Source organism: Pseudonaja textilis, chromosome 11, assembly GCF_049901715.1.
Source record: "Pseudonaja textilis isolate UNSWEBS1 chromosome 11, rPseTex1.2, whole genome shotgun sequence".
In the NCBI taxonomy this organism is placed as follows: Eukaryota; Metazoa; Chordata; class Lepidosauria; order Squamata; family Elapidae; genus Pseudonaja; species Pseudonaja textilis.
The window spans coordinates 7,280,218-7,307,493 of record NC_142000.1 but is presented as its reverse complement, the minus strand read 5'-3'; the positions used below and the strand labels follow the sequence as shown (position 1 = coordinate 7,307,493).

The window sequence follows — 27,276 nt, the reverse complement described above, 5'->3', positions numbered from 1 at the left end:
AGCCTTATCTCTTTTATTTGTTGTCTCTGTTGTCAATGTCTCTATTTTAAATCCTTTTATATCCTTTGGCAATGATCCTTGTTCTCCATATTCATCTGGGCTGTTGTTTCCCTCTTCCGGCTCGTCATCTCTGAGCTTTCTTTGTTCTTCTGCAAGCTGCAATGCCATTACTTTACTAATCATTGTGTCCAGCAATTTCATTCTTTCTTTTAACATACCTCTCACAGTTTGCAGCTCTGACTTAAATTCTTTGCTTATTTCTTCCATTTCTTTATTAAAAATCTAATTTTTCTATTATAGTCCTTGCCAAAAGTTTCCATTTCTCTCACTTTCTCTTTCTTCTGTTTTCTTGTCACAGTCAACTTCCAACAGTCCCAAAATATTGTATTCCTTTATATTTTATTATAGTCCCCATTTTATAAAAAAAAAACCCTTCTGGGATTTTTGTTGTATTAATAATCTTTCATTCCATTTCTTTTCTCTTTCAAATATTTATGCGACCAGTAATTCTCCGTAAAAACATAAAAGAGAAAAATCTTTAACCATTAGGTGATGCTCTTTATCACTTTCTTTTCAAAGTTTTTTTTAATTCTCTTTTCTGTAGTATTAATGTTAATTTTTATCCATTTCAAATAAGTCCAGCATTTTATCCAATGCCTAATTAATGTCCAGTTCTGCATATCAGTTCAAATTTAATATCTGATTTCATATAATTCTTTTATTTCTGGTTTTTCCTTTACCTTATATTTTCCTCTTATTCTCCATTCACCGCTACCATTCTTCCAAGCAAGGACTCTTTCCATTTTTTGGGTTTTTAAAAAAAAATATTCAAAGTTTTTTATCCAGTTACACGCCGCTCATCACTTCCACTCTCCAGCAAAACTTAGGTCCTGGCAGCTTCCCGTCTTCAGGGCAGCCATTAAACTGCCACTTCTCCGTGTCTTCTAGAGGAGTAAGTACCAAGCCAGGGAGGGGAGATGTGGCTCCCCTCAACCCAGCTGGTGGTCTCCCCCTCTTCCCCCACCGCTACAAGGTGGGTCAGATGGTTCTGGTCCCTCAGGGACCCCTCCAATAGGGCAAGCAAGGATCAAAGCCGCACACGATCGCGGTCTCTGGTCCGGAAGTCTGACAAAGATGACTGAGGAGCTGAAGGCTAAAATGTATGAAGAATGTTTGCTGGGATTGGGTATATCTGGTGTAGAACTAGGGGTGACATGATAGCAGCCTTCCAGGATTTGAGGGACTGCCACAAATAAGAGGGGGTCAACTTATTTTCCAAAGCACCAGAAGGTAAGACAAGAAGCAATGGATGGAAACTGAGCAAAGAGAGAACCAACCTAGAACTAAGGAGAAGCTTTCTAACAGTGAGAACAATTAACCAGTGGAATGGCTGGCCTCCAGAAGACGTGTGTGCCGCAACACTGGAGGCTTTTAAGAAGGGACTGGACAACCATTTGCCTAAAATGATATAGGATCTCCTACTTGAGCAGCGGGTTGGACTGGGGGGTTGAAGACCTCCAAGGTGACTTCCAACTTTGCTAGTCTGTTATTCTGAAATTAATCCAGCAATTTGAGGATGAATGTTTGCTTTAATTGGTCTTTCTGCCACTCTTTGATAACTTTCTGCTTTCAAAGGGCAAATTTTCCAGGATGTTTCTTATTCAAACAAAGAACCCTTTACAAAAATATTGATCCTGGCAATTCAAATGTAAAAATAGCACTGGATGGGTACACAGTGGCTTAATCTTTTTTACCCGGTTGCTTTAACTCCTCGGTCCTTTCATTGGAAGAACATTTAAGATAATGCCTTCTGAATAAAATGAAGTGCAGGGCAAATGTCCAACTTAACGAAAATCACTCCAGAAAGACCCTCCTAAAATTTTGCTCACTAGCTCATTTGTTCTTAAAATCCACTTACCCCTGCAGCTAGTTATAAAAAATTTAAATTTCATACATACAGCAATGTCCTTGCGACTTATCAAGGATTTTACTTATCCTTTACATCTCCAAGCTAATTTGTCCAAGTTCCTCCTGCTGACTGCTCTGCAGCTATTCATTGAATGAATGAATAAACTATTTGTGATGGCAGCAGCCATTCTGAAGTTCTGAAGAACCCCAAAGTATCTCTGAACCAAATTCTCTGGAAGAGAACCATCTTCTCAAATGAATTTCACACCCTTCCTGGAACAAAAGAGCAATAAAAAAAAAACTTCTTTACCCATTCAAAACACTGTTAAATAATAATGACAGTCCCTGGTCCACTCAATCTTCTGTGATGTGTTTCTCCTTTCTAAACATTGTTTATTACTTTAGGAAATCTTGATGTAGCTCCACATCTGCTGATGGACCCCAGATGCTACTGCTGTCTTGGCAATATCAGAATTTGTCTTGGTTCCAAGTTTCAGAAATAGTAAGAAAGATAAAAAGAGAAGCAGATTTTGCTTGCAGTGACATTGTGGAGAAGTAGAGGAAGAGGAGGAAGAGCAAAGTGGAGTACGATGATCACCCTTTGCAGCTCAAGGGCTTTACAACCGGTTTCTGCCCTAATGACTTCTTCCAACAACAAGTTCACCAAACTTAACAACCAGTTCTCCCGAAGTAGCTCATACTGGCTGAATCCCACTACTGTAATAGGGGGGGGGAATGCTTATTGAACCAACTGAGGATTTTCAAAAGAATGTGAAGATTTTTAACTTTCCAAAAAGTTTTAGGAGACTAAATAAATTTAAAAATAGAACATAAGCATGTGTAGACGGGAGAGACTTTCCTGTAATTGACAGCTAAAGATGTTTTAAGTTATCTATTTAAGGATTTATTTTAATAAATCTTTTTCAGCATTAAAAATAAAAGGGTGACTAGAATGTTGATTTTAGAAAGTTATAAATGGACTACAGGTCCAGATGGATTTAATAAAATTTGAAAATTTATTACAAACCTTCCTATTGGAAACTATTGGAAAGGAAAGGGAAGGGAAGGGAAAGGAAGGGAAATGGGAAAGGAAAGGGAAAGGGAAAGGAAGGGAAGGGAAGGGAAGGGAAGGGGAGGGGAGGAAAGGAAAGGAAAAGAAAGGAAAGGAAAGGAAAGGAAAGGAAAGGAAAGGAAAGGAAAGGAAAGGAAAGGAAAGGAAAGGAAAAAGACGTTGCACTATTTAGAAGATGGTCTCAGTTGCCTTGGATTCTTTTCCTTGCAGCAAAGAGAGAACTTTGTCCTATTGTCTCTGGGCATAACTTTGATCTACCTTTCCATCACCACCATACATAGGTGTATTCAATATTTATTTAAGACACAGCCGGCCACGACCCACTACCATGTGTTTGTTCGTAAGCTCTCTGTTTTTCACTTTGCCCAATTAAAAGAAATGATCACCTGCAGGTGAAATATTGCTTGAATGCCCATCAATGGGGGTTGCTGGCTGAGCTTAGGGTTGGGGAAGCTTTCTGGCCCTTTATTCCTTTTTTTCAATCACTCAGTGAGCTGCACAGCTTTCAGCAAATGAGGAAACAACCAATTATAACGATAAGCTGATTGATGAAAAGGTTTATGTTGTGTTGCATTTCCCTCAAGGATTAACCCCCCCTGCCCTCTTCTGTTACACTCCATGTTGCCAGCAGCTGTTGCTTCCTCTTCAAAAACAAGTCGATACTCACCACCAGAAGCCTACAAGTCTATTTTTCTTCCATTGTCCTGCTCGTTTGTCTTGGCTTTTTCCCTAAGCAGTGCAGATTTTAGACAGTTTTGTTTCAGTTTCATTATAACTACCGAGCCACTTAATTTTTTTTTTATTGAGGGCTGTTGGTCACCTGGTTAAGGAAATCTTATTCCAAAAAACTGTGTGTTGTCAGTCATTAAAAAAAAAGGAGGATTTTTTTGTTGGTTTGTTTTAAGGGTCTTGCTTCTAAATGCTTGCTTCCCAACCAGGATTGTCCTTAGTGAAGACTGTTCACTTATACATGGGAAATGACACTGTTGTTTTACATCAAGGGTCTTCAAACATGACAGCTTTAAGACTTTTGGTCTTCAACCCCAGAATTCCTCCTCTAGTCATGTTAGCTCAGGAATTCTGGGAGTTGAAGTCAACAAGTCTTAAACTTGCCAAGTTTGAAGACCCTTCTTTTACACGATGCTTATTGCCTGTTATTCATCTTAAACTTACTATTTTTAAACAGTGTTTTTTTTACGGGTAATAAACTTTCCATCTATCAAAGGATAAATGTACTTCTCAAAGGATGGGAAGGGTTGAGTTTGACTATTGAATTTTATATTTCCAGAATTGAGAGAAGCAGAATTATTGGCATATTTCTCCATCTCAGAAAATATTGAAAGAGTGATTGGTGTAAATGAGCACTACAACCTAGTCCTACAGAAGTCCTGTTCTGCTGTAATATGGCAGACACATAACTTAATACCACTTTTTTTCCTTTAAAATATCTGCCTAACGGACAGTGCTTTAAAGCTGTTTCGTCAACCTTCATTTTACTTCAGAAAGATAGTGCTGCAAAACACATTTCAGAATTTTTTTTCTGAGCAGTATTTTGCTAGTATTTAACACTATCCTCCTGTTCTCCAAAGACTTGAGAGTAGTCCTTCTAATGGAAGAAGGATGGTCCCTTCAGGTTTTGACTTTGGGCTGAAGGCTTAGTAGCAAGTGTTCTTCTTACAAAGAGAGGAAGGGCAGCTTCTCACAGTGTTGCCTGCAGGGTGGACAAGGATTGACAAGATGGCAGGTGGGGTCTTGAGATGAAAGACCGGCCCATTTTGTCCATGTGCAACCAGCTCCCCAACAAGTAGTAGTGGACCAGAAGATACCGGAAAACTTTGGGTTCTTGCTCCTTCTCTTTGTTCCCTTTTGCATTTTTGCTGTTCTGCTTGGTGCTCAGAACTGTATTTGCACAAAATTGGAAGAGTGAAGAGATACGTACAGATGAGAATGTGATTGGGAAAATACTAGAATATACGGAAATGAATAGCTTAACATTGGCAATTAAAGAGAAAGAGCAAACTGAATATTTTATGGTATGGGATTTATTCTTTCAATGATTACATAATAGAAATGGAAGTTAGAAATAAGGAAACAAAATAAAGATGATGTGTTAAAAGTGATAAGTTAATATAATGGCAAATATGTTGAATATTACCATGTTAATATTGTATAATTAATTAGTGTAATTAATAGGTGATTATGTTGAATAGGTAGAATTAATATGCAATGAAGGATGTTACAATTTTGATTATTATTTAGCAAAGATACTGTTCAACTGAAGATGGAATGATTGCATAAAAATAAAAAAACATTTTTTAAAAAAAGAACTGGCCAGGACAGAGATAAAACCTTATCTTGTGCTCATAAATTACAGTTTATATATGAGAACCAAAACAAAATTTAGCAATTTGGGATGTCCCTCTTCAGCGATGAAGTCACTAGAGATGGTCCAAAGTACTGTATTATGTTACCCAGGCTCCATTATGTCCCGTCGCCCCCATTGCCACTTATTTCTATGGAAACCCAGCATGATCCATCTCTGGGGAGAGGGGGATGAGAAGGTCTTTTTGGATCATTATTTCTCTGAAGTAATGTTTTTCTACTTGAGGAAACCCCGTGTTTTCCCTAAGCTGTCCAATTCCTTTCTCTTGTTGCCTAGCCTGTTGTTTTATGCAGGCTTTTGCTAGCCTTCAAACTGCATCCATTGTTGAAGGGTATATAGTGATTATCTGAAGAGTGTATTTTGAGACTGGAAAGGAATACTCCCAGGGTGAATTGTTTTAACAGGTTTACCAAAGTGAGTTTATGGAGGTTCTTGTTCCTGAGGGACCTGGCTCTCAAAAAACATCTCACAAAATTTCAATAAATTGTTGTTTTTTCCAGCAATTGTCAGGAAGTTTCAACTTTAAAGTGTTTTCTCCCATTTTTACTTTCCTTATCCTTTATCCTATATAGAGAGAACATAAAAGTGGTTTCAGCAGTCGTATCTTGTACCTCACACCAATGGCAATTTTATTTTTATTTTTTTATACTTCTAAACATGCCACAAAAGAAAAGATATTCTTTCTTTCATTTTTCCACGCAGAGCTTTGTGGTCTCATGCTATTCTTGAAAGAATATAATGAACATCATGTCAAGGAGCACGCTGGCACCAAAAACATTGGAACAAGGTCGCCAAAGACTGTTTTTCAAATTGCCATTTTTAACAACAGAAGTAGAAAATTCTTAAATACCATACATAAGGATCAATTGGGTGAATTACATTCCATTAGTGTAATTTAATTTTTACAAGATTTAACAATATGAAACTTTGGTTTTGTCCTGCCCTACACTCTGTAAGATACTTAGAGTCAGGTATATTTGTGGGTGTGGGTATGTTGGATGGAGACTGGCAGGGACAGGGGGAGGAGTCAAACATGGCATCAGTTTAGTAGTCACAAGAGGATGAAGTAACTCTTCTTGAAAACCATTGACCTTTATCTAGTTTTATCCAGGTTCAAACTGTTAATCTGAGAAGATTCCTGTGCATAGGCTTGAGCAATGAATCAGAGAGAAGGATTGTCAGCTCTTTGGACTCATATTGTTTGGTGTGATTTACCACTGAGCTTTGGCATGCTTTGTTGCAATTTCCTCCTTGCTAACCTCTGTATTAGTTTGCAAACTATACTGTACATGATGAGCTTCAGAGTTCCTTACTTTCTGGACAATGCAGTGCCCCCAGCGAGAGCCTGGAGATCTTAATTTAAGACAGACTGAAAGTAGCTCTTGCCAACAGTTATATTAGCGTTTTCACATCCCCAGTAAAACTTTTTCCAGCTGCACCAATGGCAGAAATTGCTATGGATACAATCCCAATCTAAGCACTGTTGTTTTTTCCAAGCATTGAAAGGAGCAAGTACTGTCCTAGGAATGATGAATAGTGGTCAAGATGGAGGGAATAACCTTCTGTGACCAAGCCATAGGAGACCAACCCATATGTCCTAATAAGGTGGCATTAAAACCCTGGACAAAGGAACTCCAGAAGAGGAGATAAGGCAAGTGTACCAAAGACTTAAGAAAGTTCAAAACATACTCAAAGATCCATCTCATCCTGGGCATCCTTTTTTTTTTTTTTGAACTATTACCATGTGGCAGAATAAAAACCAGTACAAATGGGCTGGAAAACAACTTCTATCCCAGGGCAGTAACTCTGTTGAATTCTTCTGTATAGTGCAATATTAATGCAATATCAGAGGTTTTCAATTCAATGAATAGAATGTGAAGGATGTGTGTTTGTGTTTATTTTCAGTCATAATGTACATTGAAGATGGTATTTAATTTCATTGTATGAGGTGCAATGACAATAAAGTAAACTAAAGTAAACTAAACTAAACTATATTCTTATACCCTGACAAATGCTTGGTGGACTGGAAAAGGTCTAAAGAGCATTAGATGATCACAAGGGCATAGAAGATTCCAAATCTCTGCTACCGTCTTTTGGTCATCTTAATTTTTGAAGTTCATCAATGCTGGCAAACACTTTTCCTTCCTATTTCTGGTCATGGTGAAGAATTGAAGAATATGCCCTTGATGGGGTATATTTTGATTCCCATCCCAGTGCTTTAAATCAGGTCTGTCCTACCTGAGACCTACAGGCCACATAAGGTCCTGCATTTGATCTCACAAAATCGTAAACATTTAATATTTTTATGTGATTTATGTACATTAGCACATAATATATATGTTATATATTTTATATGTGATTCTCGACAATTACTCTTTACTCAGTGCAGCCCAGGCAAGCCAAAAGGAAAAGAGAAAAAGCTGTCACTTTTGATCGTGTTTGTCAAGCCATAATACTTTGTGTACGTACGGCTGTGAAAGTTGCACCATAAGGAAGGCTGAGCGCCAAAGAATGGAGACCTTTGAACTCTGGTGCTGGAGAAGAAGATTCCTGTGAGTCCCTTGGACTGCAAGGCGATCCAACCGGTCAGTCCTGGAGGAGATCAACCCTGACTGCTCTTTAGAAGAGCAAAGATGAAGATGAAACTCAAAGACTTTGGCTACCTAATGAGAAGGAAGGACTCACATGGGGCGAGTGGGGCAAGTTCCTCCCTCCACTCTTTCTCTCCTCCCCTCACTACTTCATGTTGTTCACAATGCAAGTGATGCAAGCCTTGTGTTCTCATGGGCCATGTGGGCGGCGCAGCCTTGTGTTCCTGCGCAGCCTGGATTAATTGCTTGGGGGGTGACATTTCTCTGCAGACCACCAAAATTTTCTTACGGACCATCAGTGGTCTTTGGCCCACTGATTGGCAACGACTGCACTAAACGAACGCTTGTAAGTCAAGGCATTACCTGTACACAGTCATTCTGTGTAAAATCATGACAGAACACCTCAACAAACCTAATCCATGGACCATGTAAATTTTGTGCAATTCCCAAAAGCACAGAATTTATTTATTTTTTTGCATTCTCTGACAATGAGCTCTGCAGTGAAAGGACCACTGCTTCCCTGAAAATAAAAATGTGAACATTTTAAACCAGTTCCCATTCCCGCTCCGACTGCCTCTTCAGTGCAACAGATTAAATGCCAATGTTTTTCCCAGCGTGATTCTGAAAGGTTGCACTTCTCCGTCATTCTATTTTATAAGCCAACACTACAAACACTCTTGGATACATGAGGTTTTATACACACATCGTATCCACTTTTTCACCGTAAAGAGAGCTTGTGCAAAAACCAACATCTACATGATTACAGCTAGCAATTTGAACTGGGAGAAGCACTGATAAGAAATGGAGATTACCTGGAAATAGTTGTTGAAATGAGGGCAGGATGTCGACCACTGAGGAAGAATTCTGCCAGAATTGCTCCCAAAATGATCAGATCTGCAAAACAGAACCCACATTTTACTGTGAAGGACTTGCTGATTTTTTTTTAATGAGCCTGGAATCCATCTATCCTTCCTTCCTTCCTTCCTTCCTTCCTTCCTTCCTTCCTTTTCTCTAGTATCTCCCCCTCCTTTCCTTGATTCTCTCCTTCCTTCTTTCCTTCCTTCCTCCATCCCTCCCTATCTCCCTCATTCTCTTCCTTCTTTCTTTTCTCTCTTTCCTTCCTTCCTTCCTTCCTTCTTTTTTTCTTTTCTTTTCTTTCTCTTTACAAACAAAAAGAACATTCTCCAAAGTGCATAACAGCACAGTATTGAATCAGACTGAAACAGCAGGAAAGATGTTTTAATCACATTGAGGAATGTGAGGAAGGAGATGGTTACGGGAGTAAAAAGTTTTACAACATGGGGGCATAGGGCTAAATTAAAATGGTCTCCCTATTAATTAGGTCCCCTAACTTCCCATTCAGTGTGAGAACGCAAAGCTCGAATATTCTTACCAGGCGATCGGAAAGAAGCATTTTATCCAATCAACTCATAAAAGTCATTGTGTGCAAAAATAAAACCTTAATGAGCCTGAAATATTTTGGAACAAATGAAACCAATATTGAATTGTTAGCCAAAACCTCACATTAAAATCTTTTCTGGAGGGAAAGCATACCTCTTTGAAGAAAGAGACACCTTGCTAACCATTAAGTATCAACATAGTTTTATTATGGATTGAAGCAGTGGGGTGCAAGGAAAAATGGATTCAACTAAACAGCAACATATCCTAAAAGATAATGTCCACGATGAAATTGAAGCTAAAAGTAAGCTGGATATTTCTGCTACAAATCAATGATGGAATACTTACAGGAAACAGAGATGAAAATTTTGGAGAGTGTTTTATTGAAAGCCTATTGGGAAGATCAGACCATGCTATACTTCTGCAGGAAAAGTTTCAAAATATTTCTAAGCCAGATAAGTTCTCCAAACAAGAGTGAGAACGTGAGAAAGAAATTGAAAAGCAAGAACTGAAAGATTCTTAGCTGGCTACAAGAAACATTTGGAAACTATACATCCTATCTGGGAAGCATTACAAACTATTGACCGAAAGTGTGTATTCATTTCTGCGCTTCCTATGGTCACTGTTTGCAGAGAAATGTGCATGCGTAAAAATGTGTCCGGCTAGTCAGGAGAGAAGAGGAATTAGGGGGGACATGATAGCAGTGTTTCAGTATTTGAGGGGCTGCCACAAAGAAGAGGGGGTAAAATTATTCTCCAAAGCACCAGAGGGCAGGACAAGAAATAACGGATGGAAACTAATCAAGGAAAGAAACAACCTGGAATTAAGGAGAAACTTCCTAACAGTGTGGACAATTAACCAGTGGAACAGCTTGGCTTCAGAAATAGGAAATTTTAAACTTGAAATTATCCACATTCAAAGCTCATGAACATCATCGATGAATAAATACTCAAGGTTTTCTGCATAGGCATATAAAACTGTCAACTATGTGTCATATTCCAATATTTTAATGTTAGCTTCTTATATTATTTTTTAAAAGAAAATACAAATACTAGCTTGATACCTGTGGTTCTCTATGAAACCATGCAGTCGGGCTTAGTTTTGGGGGAGGAAAATTGGGTGGCGGGAGAATTCTGCCTCTGCCTACCAGCATCCATCGGTATTCATCTAGCTAGCGTCCTGTCAGTGTGTGAGAGAGTTGAGGGCTGTTTGGAAAGTGAAACCATATTTGCTGTGTGAGCAAGAAGACAGTAAGGAGCCTGGGTGTGGCTTAGCTCAGCGGTTCTGTACTAAAGCTGCTTGGTGCTGTGAAACTAAAACTGAAACTGAAACTCCTCTCCTCTGCTTGTGTTTTGCATTTGGAACAGATTCCTTTTCAGGTGGAGAGGGGGAGTAGAACTCCTTAGCATCAGAGCGTGTTAATAATAACATAGGAAATACTGATGCTCTGATGGTCATTTCGAAAAATCCTTTCTTAGTGAGCACCTAGAAGCCAAGAGGAACATACGTGCCAAATTTCAAGTTTGTAGGCTTTTCGGTTATGGAGATTTTGTGATGGTACATGAGTGGCATTTCGCTTTTTTATATGTAGGTTTATGACATCTGCAAAACACTCCACTTTTGGCTTAATCTGACTTTATTTTTATTTTTTTCATCAACTTACTTTAACTTTTGTCTTTTTGACCTGTAGAGTCCTCAAAGTTTCTCTTCCAAGTTTTGCTAGAAGATCTACAACAGGAGTCCCCAAACTTGGCAAGTTTAAGACTTGTGGATTTCAACTCCCAGAATTCTCCAGCCAGTTGCCAAGTTTGGAGACTTCCGATCTAGGAGATAAATGAAATGGGACTTTCGGTCTTATTCGCGTATTCTACTTGCTAATAACTCTCCTCTTGTTCGGCTTTATTACATGTGAACTATATTTCCATAGCCCATTTAATTTTGATATTAAGTTTAAAACTAACCAAGCTGGACATTTTTGCGTGTGACTACAATGGCTGCTTCTTTAACTAATCTAAACACGCTGGACAAACACATGTGCAAGATAACTCATAGTACCCAACTGTAATTTGTAGATTATATCAATGACATTATATGCATCAATAAATCACATATTAGTGTTCTTCCACTTAACACTTGCGGAAGGGAAAGGAGAGGATAATAAAATTTCATTACTAACTTCAGATGGACTCGTACAAACTAATTGGAGAGATTCCTCTGTATGATTAATAATCACCATCTGTAATCACTCCATAAACTTATTCAAATAGGACTCCATTAAATGTATTGCATATTTCACTCAGGAGAAGAATTAATTAAAGTCTGCTTGGAGAGATAGAAGGAATTCTATAATAATAATAACAATCAAGTAGATGAAAGCTCCCTGGTACTGGATGTTTAAACTAACTTCAAAATAATGTAATGAGCATGATAATGGTGAGGAATAGTCCAGTGTATTAAGTTAGATGCACAGTTAAAATGGACCCATTGAAATCAAGTTTGTTGAAATGGAAACAAATTCGATTTGTTGCAATCAGTGGGTTATTCTCAGTATGGGTCCAGTCCTTTTCTTGCTGGAATGTAATACTTCTAGAGATGTCAATGTGTTTTGGGATTGTGCAATCCACAAATTCTATTGACACCTTTTTTCTTTCAACAGCCTCATAGGACTGTAGTCAGATCCCAGTTATGTTAAGTGAAAGACTTCTATTACCTTTGGTTATTCCCAGAGAGACTAATTTACTTTGAATTTGCTTAGCAGTCCATCTGGTCTTTAACTAAGCAAAGATGAAGCCAGTTCAAATCAAGATCCCACTGGTATAACATTTGATGCTAACTGAAATTACAGTAGACTATTCATCTTCATTTGTTCCAGCTCAATATGTATAAAGCCTCCTTCAGTTGAGTTTGAGTCTTCATCAAACGTCATGATGCACCAATGCAATTTTCTTGGAATGTTGTTGATGTCCAGTTTAGAAATAATTTTATCAACTTCCCTGTCTGTCTCTCCAGTGACTCTCTTCTAAGGAGCCCAATCCACCAAAGTTCTCCCTGTCCAGACAAGGATAACTATTTCATAAGATCTAGTGACAAACAATTAAGCTCAAGGTGAATACAAATCCATTAAAATATGTGTTGCTTAATATATTTCTAGCCAGGCTTTTATGATAGAACTATTCTAATTTGTACAGTTTGTAGAAATCAATACGTACATCACAAATTAGGAAACTAGTATATAAATGATTAAAGAATAGCAATGAAATAATAATCAAATAAAGCTATAATGAAAAAAAACTTAATAGCTAACTGTAGTAATCTCTTGTAGAACATTAAATATGAACCATCACTGAAAACAGCTTTGGACATTTATAAGGGATGGACAAATTATTCATTCATAATTTATTTATTCATTAAATTGATTGTATCAAAATATTTTACACTTTCTACTTTAAAAACATTCAAAGGGGCTTAGACATAATCTTCCATACACGATTTTATTTAAATCTGTACAAGAGTTCATATTTAAATGCATATTCTCTAAATGCATTTTGCTCGACCTAGATTAAAAAGTATTTCACACTAAGTTTTAAGAATGTTTCAAACACACATTTCAAAATGTGTCCCTCCCCCAAGACATATTTTGGTAATTCTTTGGATTTCTTTAAAACTAGCTGCCTTACAAAATTCAGAGAAAAAATAATATGCAGAGAAGTAGCCATATTTAGACCAAATGTTAGACCCACAAAATTGGATTGGCTCTTGAATACTTTACAATCCTGCTTTCCAACAGATTAGTAGATTATTTAACAAACTGAAGTCTCTAAAATGGCTTTAGTGGCCAGTGCTTTTAATATATCGACTATCTGATACATAGATATGTATATATCAAGATTATAAAGAACAATAGTAAATAGTGAAAATAGAAACAGAAAACAAAAGGAAAGGAAAATAAAGACTATAAAGAAGCAGCTTCTGATCTTCTTGACAGTGGTTATAAATACATTTATATTTTGCCCTCATTCTGTGAAGCTAACTCATCATTTCCGTTCTTCCACAAGCTACCATTTCTAATCTTAAAACCCATAAATCTCAAGTTCATGTTTCTCTTTTTTCAGCAAGACTTCTATAAAGATTGCATTGGGGGCCACTATCAATTGCCCTAATTTATTAGGTCAATCTCTATTTATTGGGACTGTAAATTCCTCACTGCAACGCAAAATGAGAAAGAAGGAGATGATCAACCTTACTTATCAAAAGTGGCATTTTGGGTGAATTGCTCTTTGATATCAAAATATCAAGGGAAATTAACATGTTCCTGTTTTCTGATCCAGAATTAATCCACACATGCCTGCATTTTGAAGCAGGAGACATACCATCATTACAGTGGCCTGATTAATTGAAGATAGTACATACCCAGGAAGGAAAGAAAACCCAAGCCATCAGTCCCATTCATTGTGGGAACCTCACATTTTACAGCAGCACCTCATCATTGGTTCATCTAGTAGACAGTCAAAAAAATATCTAGTGTAGTGAAGACCCAAGCCAAATAATTTTCTTTTTTCTTTTAATTTAAATTTTATTGAATTTTCACCTTTAAAAACAAATTCTATATACATTTTTTGCAGTTATTTGTGGCATCAATTATTCCATTTTCCTGTACATACATACATACATACATACATACATATATCCACTATTTTCAATTACACTTTTATACTTTTACTTTTACACTTTTATCTTTACTTTCTATTGTCTAACCAGACATACCATTTTTCCCAGATTGTATAGTATTTTTTTTTCTTCCCTCTGCACAATCCATTACTTTTTTTATGATCATATTATCTGTGGGACTAATTTCCAGTTTTGAGCATATAGTATTCTAACCGCTGTTAATATATGTATTAAGCATTCAATATCCTTTGTATATTCATCTTTAGTTATCCCTAGTAGAAATGTTTCAGGTTTGGGTACTATCTTTGAGCCTGTCATTTCCTCTAATCAGATCTTTAACTTATTCCAAAATTTCTTCGCTTTTGGGCAAGTCCACCTCATGTGAACGAAGGTACCAGGGGTTTTGCATTTCCAACATTCTGGTTTTAAATTTGGGTAGATTTTGGCCAATCTCACTGGCGTTAGAGGCCAACGATGAAACATTTTGTACAAATTTTCTTTATATGAGGCTGCCAATGTTTCAAACCAAATAATTTTCAATGGATGGGATTGTCGAAGGCTGAAGCAGCATCATTTCCACTGACTATATTTCCACTGATAGATAGAACATGGGTTGACTCCCATGCACTAGTGAAGAAATCTATTTCTGTTGGTTGGAGTAAAGTCAAATGAATCAAAAGCCAGAAAGCCAGAAGTTTATGGAGATTCTCAATCATCCAGGTTATGGTTGTCCCAAAGGTGCTTTTTCAAGAGACAACTGGACTTTCTGGTTTTTCTTTGAAGACGTTTCGCTTCTCATCCAAGAATCTTCTTCAGCTCTCTTATCAGCAGAGCTGAAGAAGCTTCTTGGATGAGAAGCGAAACATCTTTAAAGAAAAAGCAGAAAGTCCACTTGCCTCTTGAAAAAGCACCTTTGGGCCAAAGCCAGAAGATGTTCAGAGAAGGTAGAACTTGTTTAGGTTGAACTTCCTCAGCCTGATGCCTTCCAAATATTTGATGTTGATATTCATTCAGTCATGTCCAGCTCTTTTCTTCCCCCCAAAAGCCATCGCTCTGCTAAACAAATAATTCCCTCACATTGTTCAACTATTTACAAAGTGTACTATTACTGTTAATCTTCTCATCACCCATCCCCTCCCACTTGTGATTGTAGGACTGTAACTTTGTTGCTTGTGTCCTTACGATTTATATTGACTGTTTCCTAGTATGATTTGATTGTTGATTGTACCCTATGACTATCATTAAGTGTTGTACATTATGATTCTTGATTCTTAACGAATGTACCTTTTCTTTATGTATACTGAGAGTATTTACACCAAGACAAATTCCTTGTGTGTCCAATCACACTTGGCCAATAAAGAATTCTATTCCATTCCATTCCATTCTATTCTCTTGGCAATTCTACTGAATGAGCCAGGTCTCTCTATGTCTTCCGATCTTGCAGTACTTTTTTTGAGTTTTTCTACACTCTGGCTGGTGTCCTTTGGCAGCCTGGTTTATTTCTACTGCTAACTCTTCCAAGCATAATTGCTTTCTCCAGTGAGTTCCTTTGCATGATGTGGCCAAAACAAGTGAGAGGCAGTTTTGTGATTTTGCCTTCCAGTGACATGTCTGCTGTTAATGCACTCCAGTATTTCCTTGTCTGGGCATTTATAGTTAGTACAGGTACTTAGGACAATAAATTATTTCCATCCTGAATTGGTGATGAGGGATGAGATGAATAGGGAATCAACCCCAAAAAGACATTGGCAGGGTTGGGCTGCTGGGTGTTTGAAGGAGTTCAGGAGAGCCCCTAGCTAAGATTCTGTGCAGTTTGGAGAACCCCCAAATCCCACCCCTGGCTGGTCCCGCCCATCCTACTCCGCCCCTCCCAGCCCATTTTGAATGCAGGTAAGTGCAGGGCACGTGTGAAGGATCGGAGACGGTGAAAAATGGGTCTCCCGGAAGTTCAGTAAGGCAAGAAATGGGCCCATATCCCGTTTCTAGAGAGCTTCCGGAGCCTGAGGAGGCCATTTTCACCCTCCCAGAGGCTCAAGGAAAGCCTCCAGAGCCTGGGAAAGGTAAAAGCGCCCTCCCCCCAGCCATGGTGCAGGAGGACGATTAGGCCATGCCCACCATGGCCACGCCCACCTTAGCAGCTGGGCAGAGAACACTTTGCTAAAATGTTTGAAGCCCACTCCTGGACTTTGGGCAAGTTTATCTCTACTTTGGTTGATTCAACTGAGACATTAATTTGTGTTTCTACTTCCCCTTTGTTCGTTTGTTTTGAAAGGTTCCTCTCTTGCAAATGGAGGCCTGACTCTTCATACCACTGTGAAACGGAAACTGGAGAGTGAAAAGGGTTACGTCTTCGATAAGAGACTCAGGTACAGCGTGCGTCAGAATGAAAGCAACTGTCGGTTTAGAGACATTGTTGTACGCAAAGAAGATGGATTCACACACATCCTCCTGTCCAGTCAGACCTCAGATAACAATGCACTGACTCCAGAGGTACGCAGGTGAACATCCAATCTGTCATGCCCCTGTTAAAATCTGACTCCGAGGGAGAGGAGGAACAACTGACAGGGAGTGGGAGTGTGGCTTCGGAGGTTGTGGAGGAAACTGGGGAAGGGCACAGACTGGCTGGGCATTCAGAGGAAGACCCAGGCCCATCCCCTCTTCATTTTAGGGCACACAGGGAGGAGCAGATAAAGGAGAAACGTGAATGGCGTGGTCTATGGGGGAGGAAAGGGCCTTGATCCCCTTCATGGGCTGCAGCTGGGAGGACTGTTTAAAAGGCCAAACTGCACATGGCCTGGTGCTGGAAGTAAAGCGTAAAATAATTCTAGTCTGTTCTTATTTGAGTTTTGGCATCCTTCCCAGTATGTATATTTCGATATCTGCGAACGTCTTCAAGCCCTTATCCTGTCTTGTCTCATTAATTGCTTCAGTGTGGTTTGTGTGGTTTTTTCTATTTATAATTTATATGTATTTTGAGTTTGAACAGAATTTCTTCCTTTTCACAACTGTTCATGGGGGAGTTTTTTCTCCAGTCAATGATAATTGGACCTTGGAGACCAAGTTGAAGGAATTAAAAGGACTTCACCTATTTTTGTGACTTTGTTGCTTTTGTATCCCACCCTGGGTCATCACACAATCGAAGAGAACAGTGGGAAGTGATCAATAGCCGTAAAAGCATCCCTCTGTTGATAATTTATCCCCTAATGAAATAACTCCCTCAAATTCCATTTCTGATTTTAATTTTGAAGGGAAGACCGAAATGGGGGCTGCAGATTTGAAGTACATGCACAACTTTTTCAATGTTTACTTATTATTTTACCTTTTTCATGTCACATTCATATGTAGAAGTTAGATTCAGCTCCAGGTATCAAATTCTTGAGGTTTCCTATAATTTGGATTTATTTATTTTTTTGAGCTTTCATTCTTTATCAAGGGTGCGAAATTGATCTGAAGGACATAAATATTGGAGAGATTAACTGGGAGGCAGAGAAAAAGTTAACTCTTAGGACAATTACAAATTAGATGTCAACTTGTAAAACATTCCTACACTTCTTTCCAAGTTGGCGTAAGAAAGGGATGGGGGGAAGGACTGGAGAAGCATATGGCAAATGAACTTAGAAGCACATTCCAACTTTATATTTAAAAAGATTGTAGCTAAGCAGTGAAGCTTTTGCCCACAAAAAACTTTAATTGGAGAACATGATGGATGACACCTCGCTGGTGTACATGCTTAATTGGAGAAACTGATTTTGTGGCACACCCGGGGTGGGGAGCAGGGTCACAGGTGACTATAATTATGTATGTCAGAATTGGCTTCATACAGGTCATGCCGGTATGTTGCGCCGAATGAATTCTTTGAAGTTTGGCCCGAGGCTCATGATTTAATTAGGGCAATCGCTGGAATCCTGACATTAGACTTACACTGGTTGAAAGCATGTCTGTCTGTGGGGATATTATACAATTACTAATCCTTCTCAAAGAGAAGAACTAAAGGTAAATTCATAACTGTCTTCCAGTACTTGAGGAGTGTGATTGAGAAGAGGGGGGACAATGTATTCCCCAAAGCCTCTGAGGACAGGATAAGATGTAATGGGTGGAGACTTGTTAAACAGAGATGCAACCTAGAACTAAAGGGGAATTTTCCCGAAAGTGAGAATAATTCATAACAATTGCTTCATAACATTAAGTAATAATAATTCATCAATGGAATAGCTTGTCTTCGAGAGTTGTGAGGGCTCCAGTGCTTGGAGGCCTGGACAGCCCTTTGACTGGGTTAGTATCCTGTCCTGAGCAGGAGGTCAAGAAGTCCTCTGAGGTTCAGCTACAGATACAGATAATCAGAGTTGGAAGGGACCTTGTAGGTCATCTAGTCCAACCCCCATCCCAAGCGGGAGACCCTACACCAGTGGCCCCCAACCTTTTTTTGTACCACGGCCCGGTACAAAATGATCCACGGACCCATGGACTGGTACCGGCATCAGCATGCACGACCAAGGCAAGGCGAGCTGAGCGACCGGCCAGCCAGCCATCCCCCGCTTCTCCCCAACACCTTCAACTCCTCCTTTGTACCTTCTCGTGGTCAATGGGCTTTTCGGGCTGTTTCTTAATCTCCTCCTGAGTAACGCGAGACTCCACCGCCATCGGGACGGCTCTTCGTTCGAAGCCGACCCCCCCCTTCGACAAAACTAAGGCGCGAGGATTCCTTCAGCACCCAAACGCCGCTTTCCAACCGATGAAACAAGATGGCGGCGCCCAAGCAAAATAGGCGGCCTGGTACAAAATGATCCATGGACCGGTACCGGTCCGGGGCCCAGTGGTTGGGGACCACTGCCCTACACCATTTCTGACAAATGGTAGTCCAATCTCTTCTTGAAAATCTCAACTGATGGTGTTCTCACAACTTCCGAGGGCAAGCTGTTCCATTGGTTGATGGTTCTCACTGTCAGAAAGTTTCTCCTTTCTATGTTCTAACACAAATTACATCATGTGCATGATGATGTGCTATACATTACACCCCTGTGGCTTCTGCAGGATGTTTCTGGCTGGAAGAGAGGCACCATCAATCAATGATGAATAATATTGAGGCCCAGCTGCCATTCACCTTATGTAAAATAAGGCAGTTCCTGTAAATCACTATACAGGTAGTCCTTGACTTACAACAGTTCATTTAGTGACCGTTCAAAGTTACAACGGCACTGAAAAAAGTGACTTACGGCCATTTCTTGCCCTTACGACCATTGCTGCATCCCCAAGATCACGTGATGTTTGGCAGCTGGACTCTTATTTATGACGATTGAAGTGTCCTAGGGCCACATGATCCTCTTTTGCGACCTTCTGACAAGAAAATCAATGGGGAATCCAGGTTTCACTTAACAACCGAGTTACTAGCTTAAGAACTGCAGCGATTTGCTTAACAACTGTGGCAATACAATGGGGCAAAATTCAGTTAGCAAGTGTTTCACTTAGCAAGGGAAATTTGGGGCTCAGTTGTGGTCATAAGTCGAGGACGACCTGTATTTGCAGGCATGAAGGATACGGTGTGCGAGAGTCATATTTATGGCAAACTTCATGTAATTGCTTCTCTCATTATCAAAACAGCCATAGGTGACCTAAGTCTGAAGTGTTTCAGAGGCACTGTCCTATCACACTTGCCCAATAAAGAATACTATTTCTATTAATTCTATTGCTATTGCTGTTTTATTTTATTCTATTGCTATTCTATTGCTATTGCTATTTTATTGCTATTCTATTCTATTGCTATTCTTATTTTTATTTTATTTATTTATTTGTCAAAAGCTTACAATATAATAGAAACAAGAATAAGCACAAGTTTAAATACAAGAAATAGGAACTAATAATTGGCGACAATAGGACAGGGACGGTGGGCACGATTGTGCACTTATACACGTCCCTTATTCTGTTCTATTCTATTCTATTCTATTCTATCCTATCCTATTCTATTGCTATTCTATGCTATTGCTATTCTATTCTGTTGCTATTTTATGCTATTGCTAATCTATTGCTGTTCTATTCTATTGCTGTTCTATTCTATTGCTATTCTATTCTACTGCTGTTCTTATTTTTATTTTATGTATTTATTGGTCAAAAGCTTACAATATAATAGAAACAAGAATAAACACGAGTTTAAATACAAGAAATAGGAACTAATAATTGGGGACAATAGGACAGGGACGGTGGGCACGATTGTGCACTTATACACGTCCCTTATTCTGTTCTATTCTATTCTATTCTATTCTATTCTATTCTATTCTATTCTATTCTATCCTGTTGCTATTCTATTCTATTGCTATTGCTATTGCTATTCTATGCTATTGCTATTGCTATTCTATGCTATTGCTATTCTATTGCTATTCTATTGCTATTTTTTGCTATTGCTATTGCGATTCTATGCTATTCTATTGCTATTCTATTGCTATTCTATTGCTATTCTATTGCTATTCTATTCTATTCTGAAAAGGGTATTCCTATCAACAAAGCAGCTATGCCTATAGAGACAAAAAGTTTTCCAAACACCCTCCTGAGGCTTACACCTTCGAAATTAAAGCTCTTCATTTGGGCTAAGGCAGCAGCCCCCAACCTTTGGGGCACTAGGGACCGGTTTTGGGGAGAGACATTTTTATCGTGGACTGGAGGAGCTGTGGTTTCACATGCTGCCTGCCTCCCACGGATGGGGCTTCGCTTGTTTGCACGTCCCAGTTTCTGGCATGTTGCAACCCGGTACCATTCCATGGACTAAGGGCATATTGCTGAAAACCACTTTCCAACCTTTGCACAGTCCTGCTGAGCAAAGATCAAAGCACTCTTGGGTCCTTCCCTTGGCCTCCTCCTCAGTGGTGGGATTCAAAAAAAAAAAATAGTACTGGTTCTGTGGGTGTGGTTTGGAGGGCATGGCAGGGGAAGGATATACTGCAAAATCCCCCTTCCCTCCTCACCCCACTAACCTGCTTTCCAGCTCCATTCTCCTGTGCAGGGCAACAAAAGGAGACCCAGTTGATCAGCTGGGACTCAATGGGAGGCAGAGAATAGATGGGGGTGGAGCCAGTCAGAGGTGGTGTTTGCCGGTTCTCTGAACTACTCAAAATGTCCGCTACCGGTTCTCCAGGACTGGTCAGAACCTGCTGAATACCACCTCTGCTCCTATTCCTCCTCATCTGGGTTGCTGAACTTTGTTGCCTTGAGACACTGGACGCATCTCAAAAGCGGATATGAAATATAGATTTGGAAAACGTTTGAGAAACAGCCAGTAAGGAAGCAAAGATGCTGTTATCCTGAGTCCGATTCGAAGCCACAAGAAAGCCAGAGTAAATATTCCATGATTCATGTCAAAGAACTGGACGGTTGTTTGTTTCTCTACAGATTATGAAGGAGGTCCGAAGAGCTCTTTGCAATGCATCCGCTGATGATAGCAAGCTCCTGTTACTCAGTGCCGTAGGCAGTGTGTTTTGTAGCGGCTTGGACTATTCTTACCTGATTGGAAGGTTATCCAGCGACCGAAGGAAAGAAAGCACCCGGATCGCTGAGGCTATAAGGTGAATTTGGGGTTTTGGAATCCTCCAGTTAGAAAAATCCAGCCAACGGCAAAGGATATGGTTTTATTTATTTTAACATTTGAACTGGGTTGGTTAGGCCAAATGAAAGAAATATCTGATATTTAGATTATTTTGATGTAATGTATATATTTGCTCAGCATGCTTCGCTGGGTTGATGCAAACTTCTTAATATTCTTCTTCCTGTCTGTAATTCTTTAGCTGCATAGTCTTTGGTCTTGTAACTCAGTTGAAGGTAGAAGAAATAATATAGTACAAAATCTGAGAGATGTTATCTTTATCCAATTATCAATAAGTCTTTGTGATCTAAAATGTAAGTTATTATTTTGCCCAAAGCAATATGGGCTAAGACGGTGCTATCATCATCGTCATAAAAATAGACTTTCAGTAGCAAAGCAACCAAACAGAGAAATAACAAGGAACTGTTCTGACCCAGCCAAATTCCCCGAGAGCAAACACAGATCAACTCAAACTTTCACAGCTTTAATCTACAAATAAACCTCTTTGTAGATAACAGATGGCTTGCAGCCAATTAGTCCAATTAGAAAAACCTTGGCAGAAATCTTCCAATAAAACAGAGTCTGTAATCACCACACTAAGTCCTTAGAATGTTTTTTGCCTTTTGCAAAGGCAAAAACCGTTTGAAATCAGGCTTATATTCCGTGAAGGGAGGGGCCATTAATTAGCATTCTTACTCCCGAGTCACCTGTTCCATGAATCATCCTGCTCTCACTCACACCTAGCACAGGCTCTTCGGGAACGTCCTCCTCATTGCTGCCGGCTAACCACAACAAGAACCTATTCTTTACCTGTACTTATCCCTTATATTTGGTAGGCTACTTAATATTGCATAATTACTTATAGGTTGTTCATTACAACATATGCCAGTCCAAATATATCTACACAGGCACTCTAGAAGGCTTGCTTCTTCCATATTCCATTCTGAAATTCATGTTCCAGAACTTGTGAATGGTCCATCACTGGAGTTTTTTAAAAAGAGACTAGAGAACCATTTGTCTGGAATGGCATAGGGTCTTCTGCTTGTGCAGGGGGTTAGACTGGAAGACCTCTAAGGTCCCTTCCAATCCTAGTATTCTATGTTTTATGCTAGGTAGCCTAACATATCTAGAGCATATGACATTGTAACATTTGGAACTGCGATCCCATCTTGTTCTCTTGAGCTCTGCACATTTTTTAATTTAATCCTTGGCTTTTTGTTGGAACACATATAATTTGTTACTTGTCTGTGCCAAACATTTAATATTTTACTTTCATGAATACTAGAATCATTTGAAAAAGGAAGTTTAGTGTTGGAAGAACATTCATATTGACAGCTGGGATTCTCCTTAATTAAGACAGATGTAACTTTTTTCTATCTAGAAGTGTCTCTTGATATAGTTTTCCAATTTGATGAATAATTTTTCTTTTTAAAAAAGTCTTCTTTGTCAAAAACAAATTAGCAAAACTGTTAAAGTTCTATAGGCATGTTGCTCTTCATCCTCACAAATTCCATACCAAAGTTTGAGGTTTTTTTCCCTTGGTTAGTTCAATAGACCAAATTCTAGATGCCACCAACAATATTAAAGATTCTCTCGGTTGAGTAATTGTGAGCATATCATGAAAAAATAATTACAGCTTATGTTCTTCAGTAATTGATTTGACTCTTGAAATTCTACATTCCACAATTTGAGGTATTCAAATTGCCCGCAGTTGTAGTTCTAATCAGAACAAAGATTATATGAATGAAAGAATGAAGGTATAGGATTGCCTGATTGAGCAGGGGGTTGGACTAGAAGATCTCCAAGCCTCCCTTTCAACTCTGTGATTTTATATTCTAAGAAAAAGAAAGGGGAGAACACTGTCTTGTCCTTTTCAGTATATTGTGCATTGCTCCAAGATGAGGTCATTCACTATTGACTTTTTGTCCTTTATAAATACACTGTATTGATGTCAAAAAATTAGAGCTGTAACCCATTTTCTTCAGAACTGCAAATATGAAACATTATTCCAAAATTGTCAAAGGCTTTTTTAGCATAAAGGAAAATCAAAGCCTTTTTTTTTGTTCTTTTGATTTGTCTTATCAATAACATTTATGATACGCCTGATATTATTTCTCTTTGCAGTACTGCCATATAAAGTTTGTAGTCCACATTCAAGTAAGGAGATAGGTCTGCAAAATTCAGATAAGTTGAATACTTCTTTATTTAAAAAATAAAAATAAAAAAGATATGTTTCTTTCCATGTCAAAAGAAGTTTTTCATGTACCTGAATTTGATTTATTGTCTAGATTACAGGTTGGTCAGAATATCTTGGAAAGTTTTATACAAAATTGCAGAGATATTATCAGGTGCTCTAGCTCCATTCAAATCCAATTGTTTTACTGTTTACTCAATTTCATGTCCTTTTGCAGATAGATAAAAACCATTTTGTGTTGATCTGTTTTTTAAGTGGTACTTCATTTAAATAATCAGTTTTCTTTTCTGAATCAAATTGGCTCTTCCTTTCTGGCAGACACTGTTAATTCTTCCATTTCTCTTTAGAAAAATCAGTGTAAACTGGGACTTACAGTGGTGAAACTCTGAGAAGTAGAGAAAAAGTTGAACCCTCTGACTTCCAAACACTGCAATTAGTACTTTATTGATTAGTTGAAGATTGTCTGAATTCTCCTACCTCTGGTTTGGCTATCCATCCTCAGGTTTTCCCTGAATTGTTGCTTTCCAAATGTAGTCTGATATATTTAGAAGGCAGTGAGTAAAAAGAAAATTAAGAATTGCTAAAATTCTAAGCCAACATAGGTTTGGGCTCCGAGATTTCTAATTCAATATATCTGGAGAACAGTTTGCAGAAAACTACAGCCATCTTTCTCTTAACTCACTTTTTGAATTTTGTTAGCGTTTTTCTATGGTTTGATTCCATCATGTTTCTGCTCTATTCGCCAGACTTCTTAAGGCAACGTTTGAAGATTTTTCTTCTTAAGGAAATGACTTCATTTATATGCAAATAGACTCTCAAAGTTAAAATATTGCCTTCTTCTCATACATCTCACATTATGTCCAATGCCAATCTACATAATATGAAGGACAGATTTTCAGATGCAAACTGTGGATTGTCCTATCCAATTTGGACTCATGCCACACTTCCGCCAGTTGTAGCCATGTAAAATCATGGTTCGTTTATGTCAATTATGTTTATACCAAATAACAATATATTTTCATTTGCGAAGGCATAATACAGCGCTGCAGCATAAGCTGTATATATTCAGAAGATTCCAGGGTTTCGACTGTAAGTATCTGAACCTGGAATCTTCCATGTGTCCTCCTGGGACAAGAAAAACTGCTGGACAGCAACCAACATTGAACTCATCAGACCAAGTTCTGTTTTGAACTGTGCCAAAAATTATCTCTAGTTGTAGAGAATACAGAATAACAGAGTTGAGAGGACACTTGGAGGTCTTATTAAAAAAAACCTGTAAAATAGTGTATGTTCTTTTGCTAAGCAATAAGGGAAACTCGGTGCTGTAAAATATGTTGATCTAAAAGTCCATTATAGCTGAAAAGCAGGTAACAAGTGATTTCCAAACATGATTAGAAAAGGAAGTATACAAACTTGGTGTTCTTGCAAAGGTACCAACCATGGTTTCCACAAAATGGCTATTCTCTCATCTCCCAGAGCTCTAAAATCACTGGAGACCATTGCTTTACAATCTCCTCATGAGGAGTGATTGTGTGGAGCGCTCATGGGAAATCTCAAGTCTTCTCCTTGTCCAGAGAGAGATTATAAAAAACCACTCTACTCTCTTGCTCTTCATTCTGCCACACTCATCATCTTTGCTTTTAGATTAATATTTTGATATAAAGGTAAAGGTAAAGGTTCCTTTCACACATACGTGCTAGTCGTTTCTGGCTCTAGGGGGCGGTGCTCATCTCCATTACAAAGCCGAAGAGCCAGCACTGTCCGAGGATGTTTCCATGGTCATGTGGCAGGCATGACTAAATGTCAAAGGCACACTGAACACTGTTCCCTTCCCACCAAAGGGGGTCCCTATTTTTCTACATGCTTTCGAACTGCTAGGTTGGCAGAAGCTGGGACAAGTAATGGGAGCTCGCTCCGTTACGTGGTGCTGGGGATTCGAACTGCCAAACTGTCGATCTTTCTGATTGACAAGCTCAGCGCCTTAGCCACTGAGCCACCGTGTCCCCTAATATTTTGATATAGGAAGGAACATATAAGGAGAAAGGGAGAGAAAGAAATAAGAAAAAAACATCTTAAAACTCAAAATATCAAACTGTTAATATTCAGGGAGGGATAAGACAGCTGAACCATTCTTGATGATGATGATGATGATATCGATATCCATTCAGTCATGTCCGACTCAGCTATTTTGTGGGCCAGGTCTCACTACATCTTTCAATCTTGCACTACTTTGAATTTTTTGTACGCTCTGGTTGGTGTCAACTTTGACGGTATCCACTCCCTGTGTTTGTTGATGCCCTGATTTCCTTATAACCGCTAACTCTTCCAAACATAATTGCTTTCCCCAGTAAATTCCCTTGCATGACATGGCCAAAGTAAGTGCGACAACCATTTCTGTAGTGCATGCATATCAGTTGTTCATATTGTAAAGCCATCCATGGAACTTTGAAAGGCATCAACCACGGCTAATAAAAAACCCTCCAATTAATCTTTAAGACAACGATCCAAGGCAAGGTGGAGCATTATGGTTTTGATGGCACAGCCTCGCTCAGAAGTATTATCTTTCTGCTTACTATGTACAGTGAGAAAAAAGTGGGATGAGTTATTGATTGGCCTTTGGAGAAATACGCAGGGTTTGACTGCAGGGAGTCCTGCCTGGTGCAGTGACAAAAGTTCTCATGAAACAAAATTGTCGTTCATGGTGACTTCTGTCCATCTCTTCCATTTCAGGGATTTTGTGAAAGCCTTTATTCAGTTTAAGAAGCCCATTGTGGTTGCCATCAATGGCCCTGCTCTTGGCTTGGGAGCGTCAATTTTACCACTCTGCGACATTGTGTGGGCAAGTGAAAAGGCCTGGTTCCAAACACCCTACGCAACCATTCGGCTCACTCCTGCAGGCTGTTCGTCGTACACATTTCCACAGATATTGGGTGTGGCTCTGGTAAGATTTCCTTGTTTCAGATTTCCATGGTTCCACTTCAGTTAAATAGCTTGATGCCCATGGTGCTGTCCTACGTGTGGTTTTCTACTCCAGGCATTTCCTTCCTGACCTAATGGATGAATATTGCACCTGTGTATGGTTTGCTAATTGCACAGGGGCAGATAGGACAGTGCTCCAGAGCAGGGGTCTCCAACCTTGACAACTTTAAACCTGGAGGACTTCAACTCCCAGAATTCCTCAGCTGGCTGCGGAATTCTGGGAGTTGAAGTCCTCCAGGCTTAAAATTGCCAAGGTTGGAGACCCCTGCTCCAGAGGGTTAATGTCATTGCCCAAAGGATCATTGGTTGTCCTCTCCCCTCTTTGGAAGAGCTTTATAGCTCCTGCTGCCTTAAGAAAGTTCAAAACATTCTTAAATATCCACCTGGGCATCCTTTTTTTGAACTATTACCATCTGGCATATGGTACAGGATAATAAAAACAAGGACAAATAGGCTGAAAAACAGCTTCTATCCCAGAGCAGTAACTCTATTGAATTCTACTGTATAGTGCAATAT

The 27,276-nt window shown here is 39.0% G+C and overlaps 1 protein-coding gene and 1 long non-coding RNA gene across 3 annotated transcripts in view; one reads left to right on the top strand and one right to left on the bottom strand.

Moving 5' to 3' along the window:
- CDYL2 (chromodomain Y like 2) overlaps positions 1-27,276 on the top strand; it is a 77,103-nt gene that overhangs the window by 38,501 nt on the left and 11,326 nt on the right. For both annotated transcript variants that reach the window (XM_087940560.1, XM_026714143.2), the window contains exons 3-5: positions 16,293-16,510; positions 21,398-21,570; positions 26,512-26,722. In XM_087940560.1, coding sequence (XP_087796686.1) covers positions 16,293-16,510; positions 21,398-21,570; positions 26,512-26,722 — 602 coding nt within the window. The remainder of the gene's footprint in view (positions 1-16,292; positions 16,511-21,397; positions 21,571-26,511; positions 26,723-27,276) is intronic.
- Positions 4,568-21,408, bottom strand: LOC148124827 (uncharacterized). Its single transcript, XR_015744947.1, has 3 exons — positions 20,983-21,408; positions 8,767-8,848; positions 4,568-4,879 (listed from the first exon to the last, which is right to left on the bottom strand). It is a non-coding gene; the product is annotated as an uncharacterized LOC148124827 (long non-coding RNA).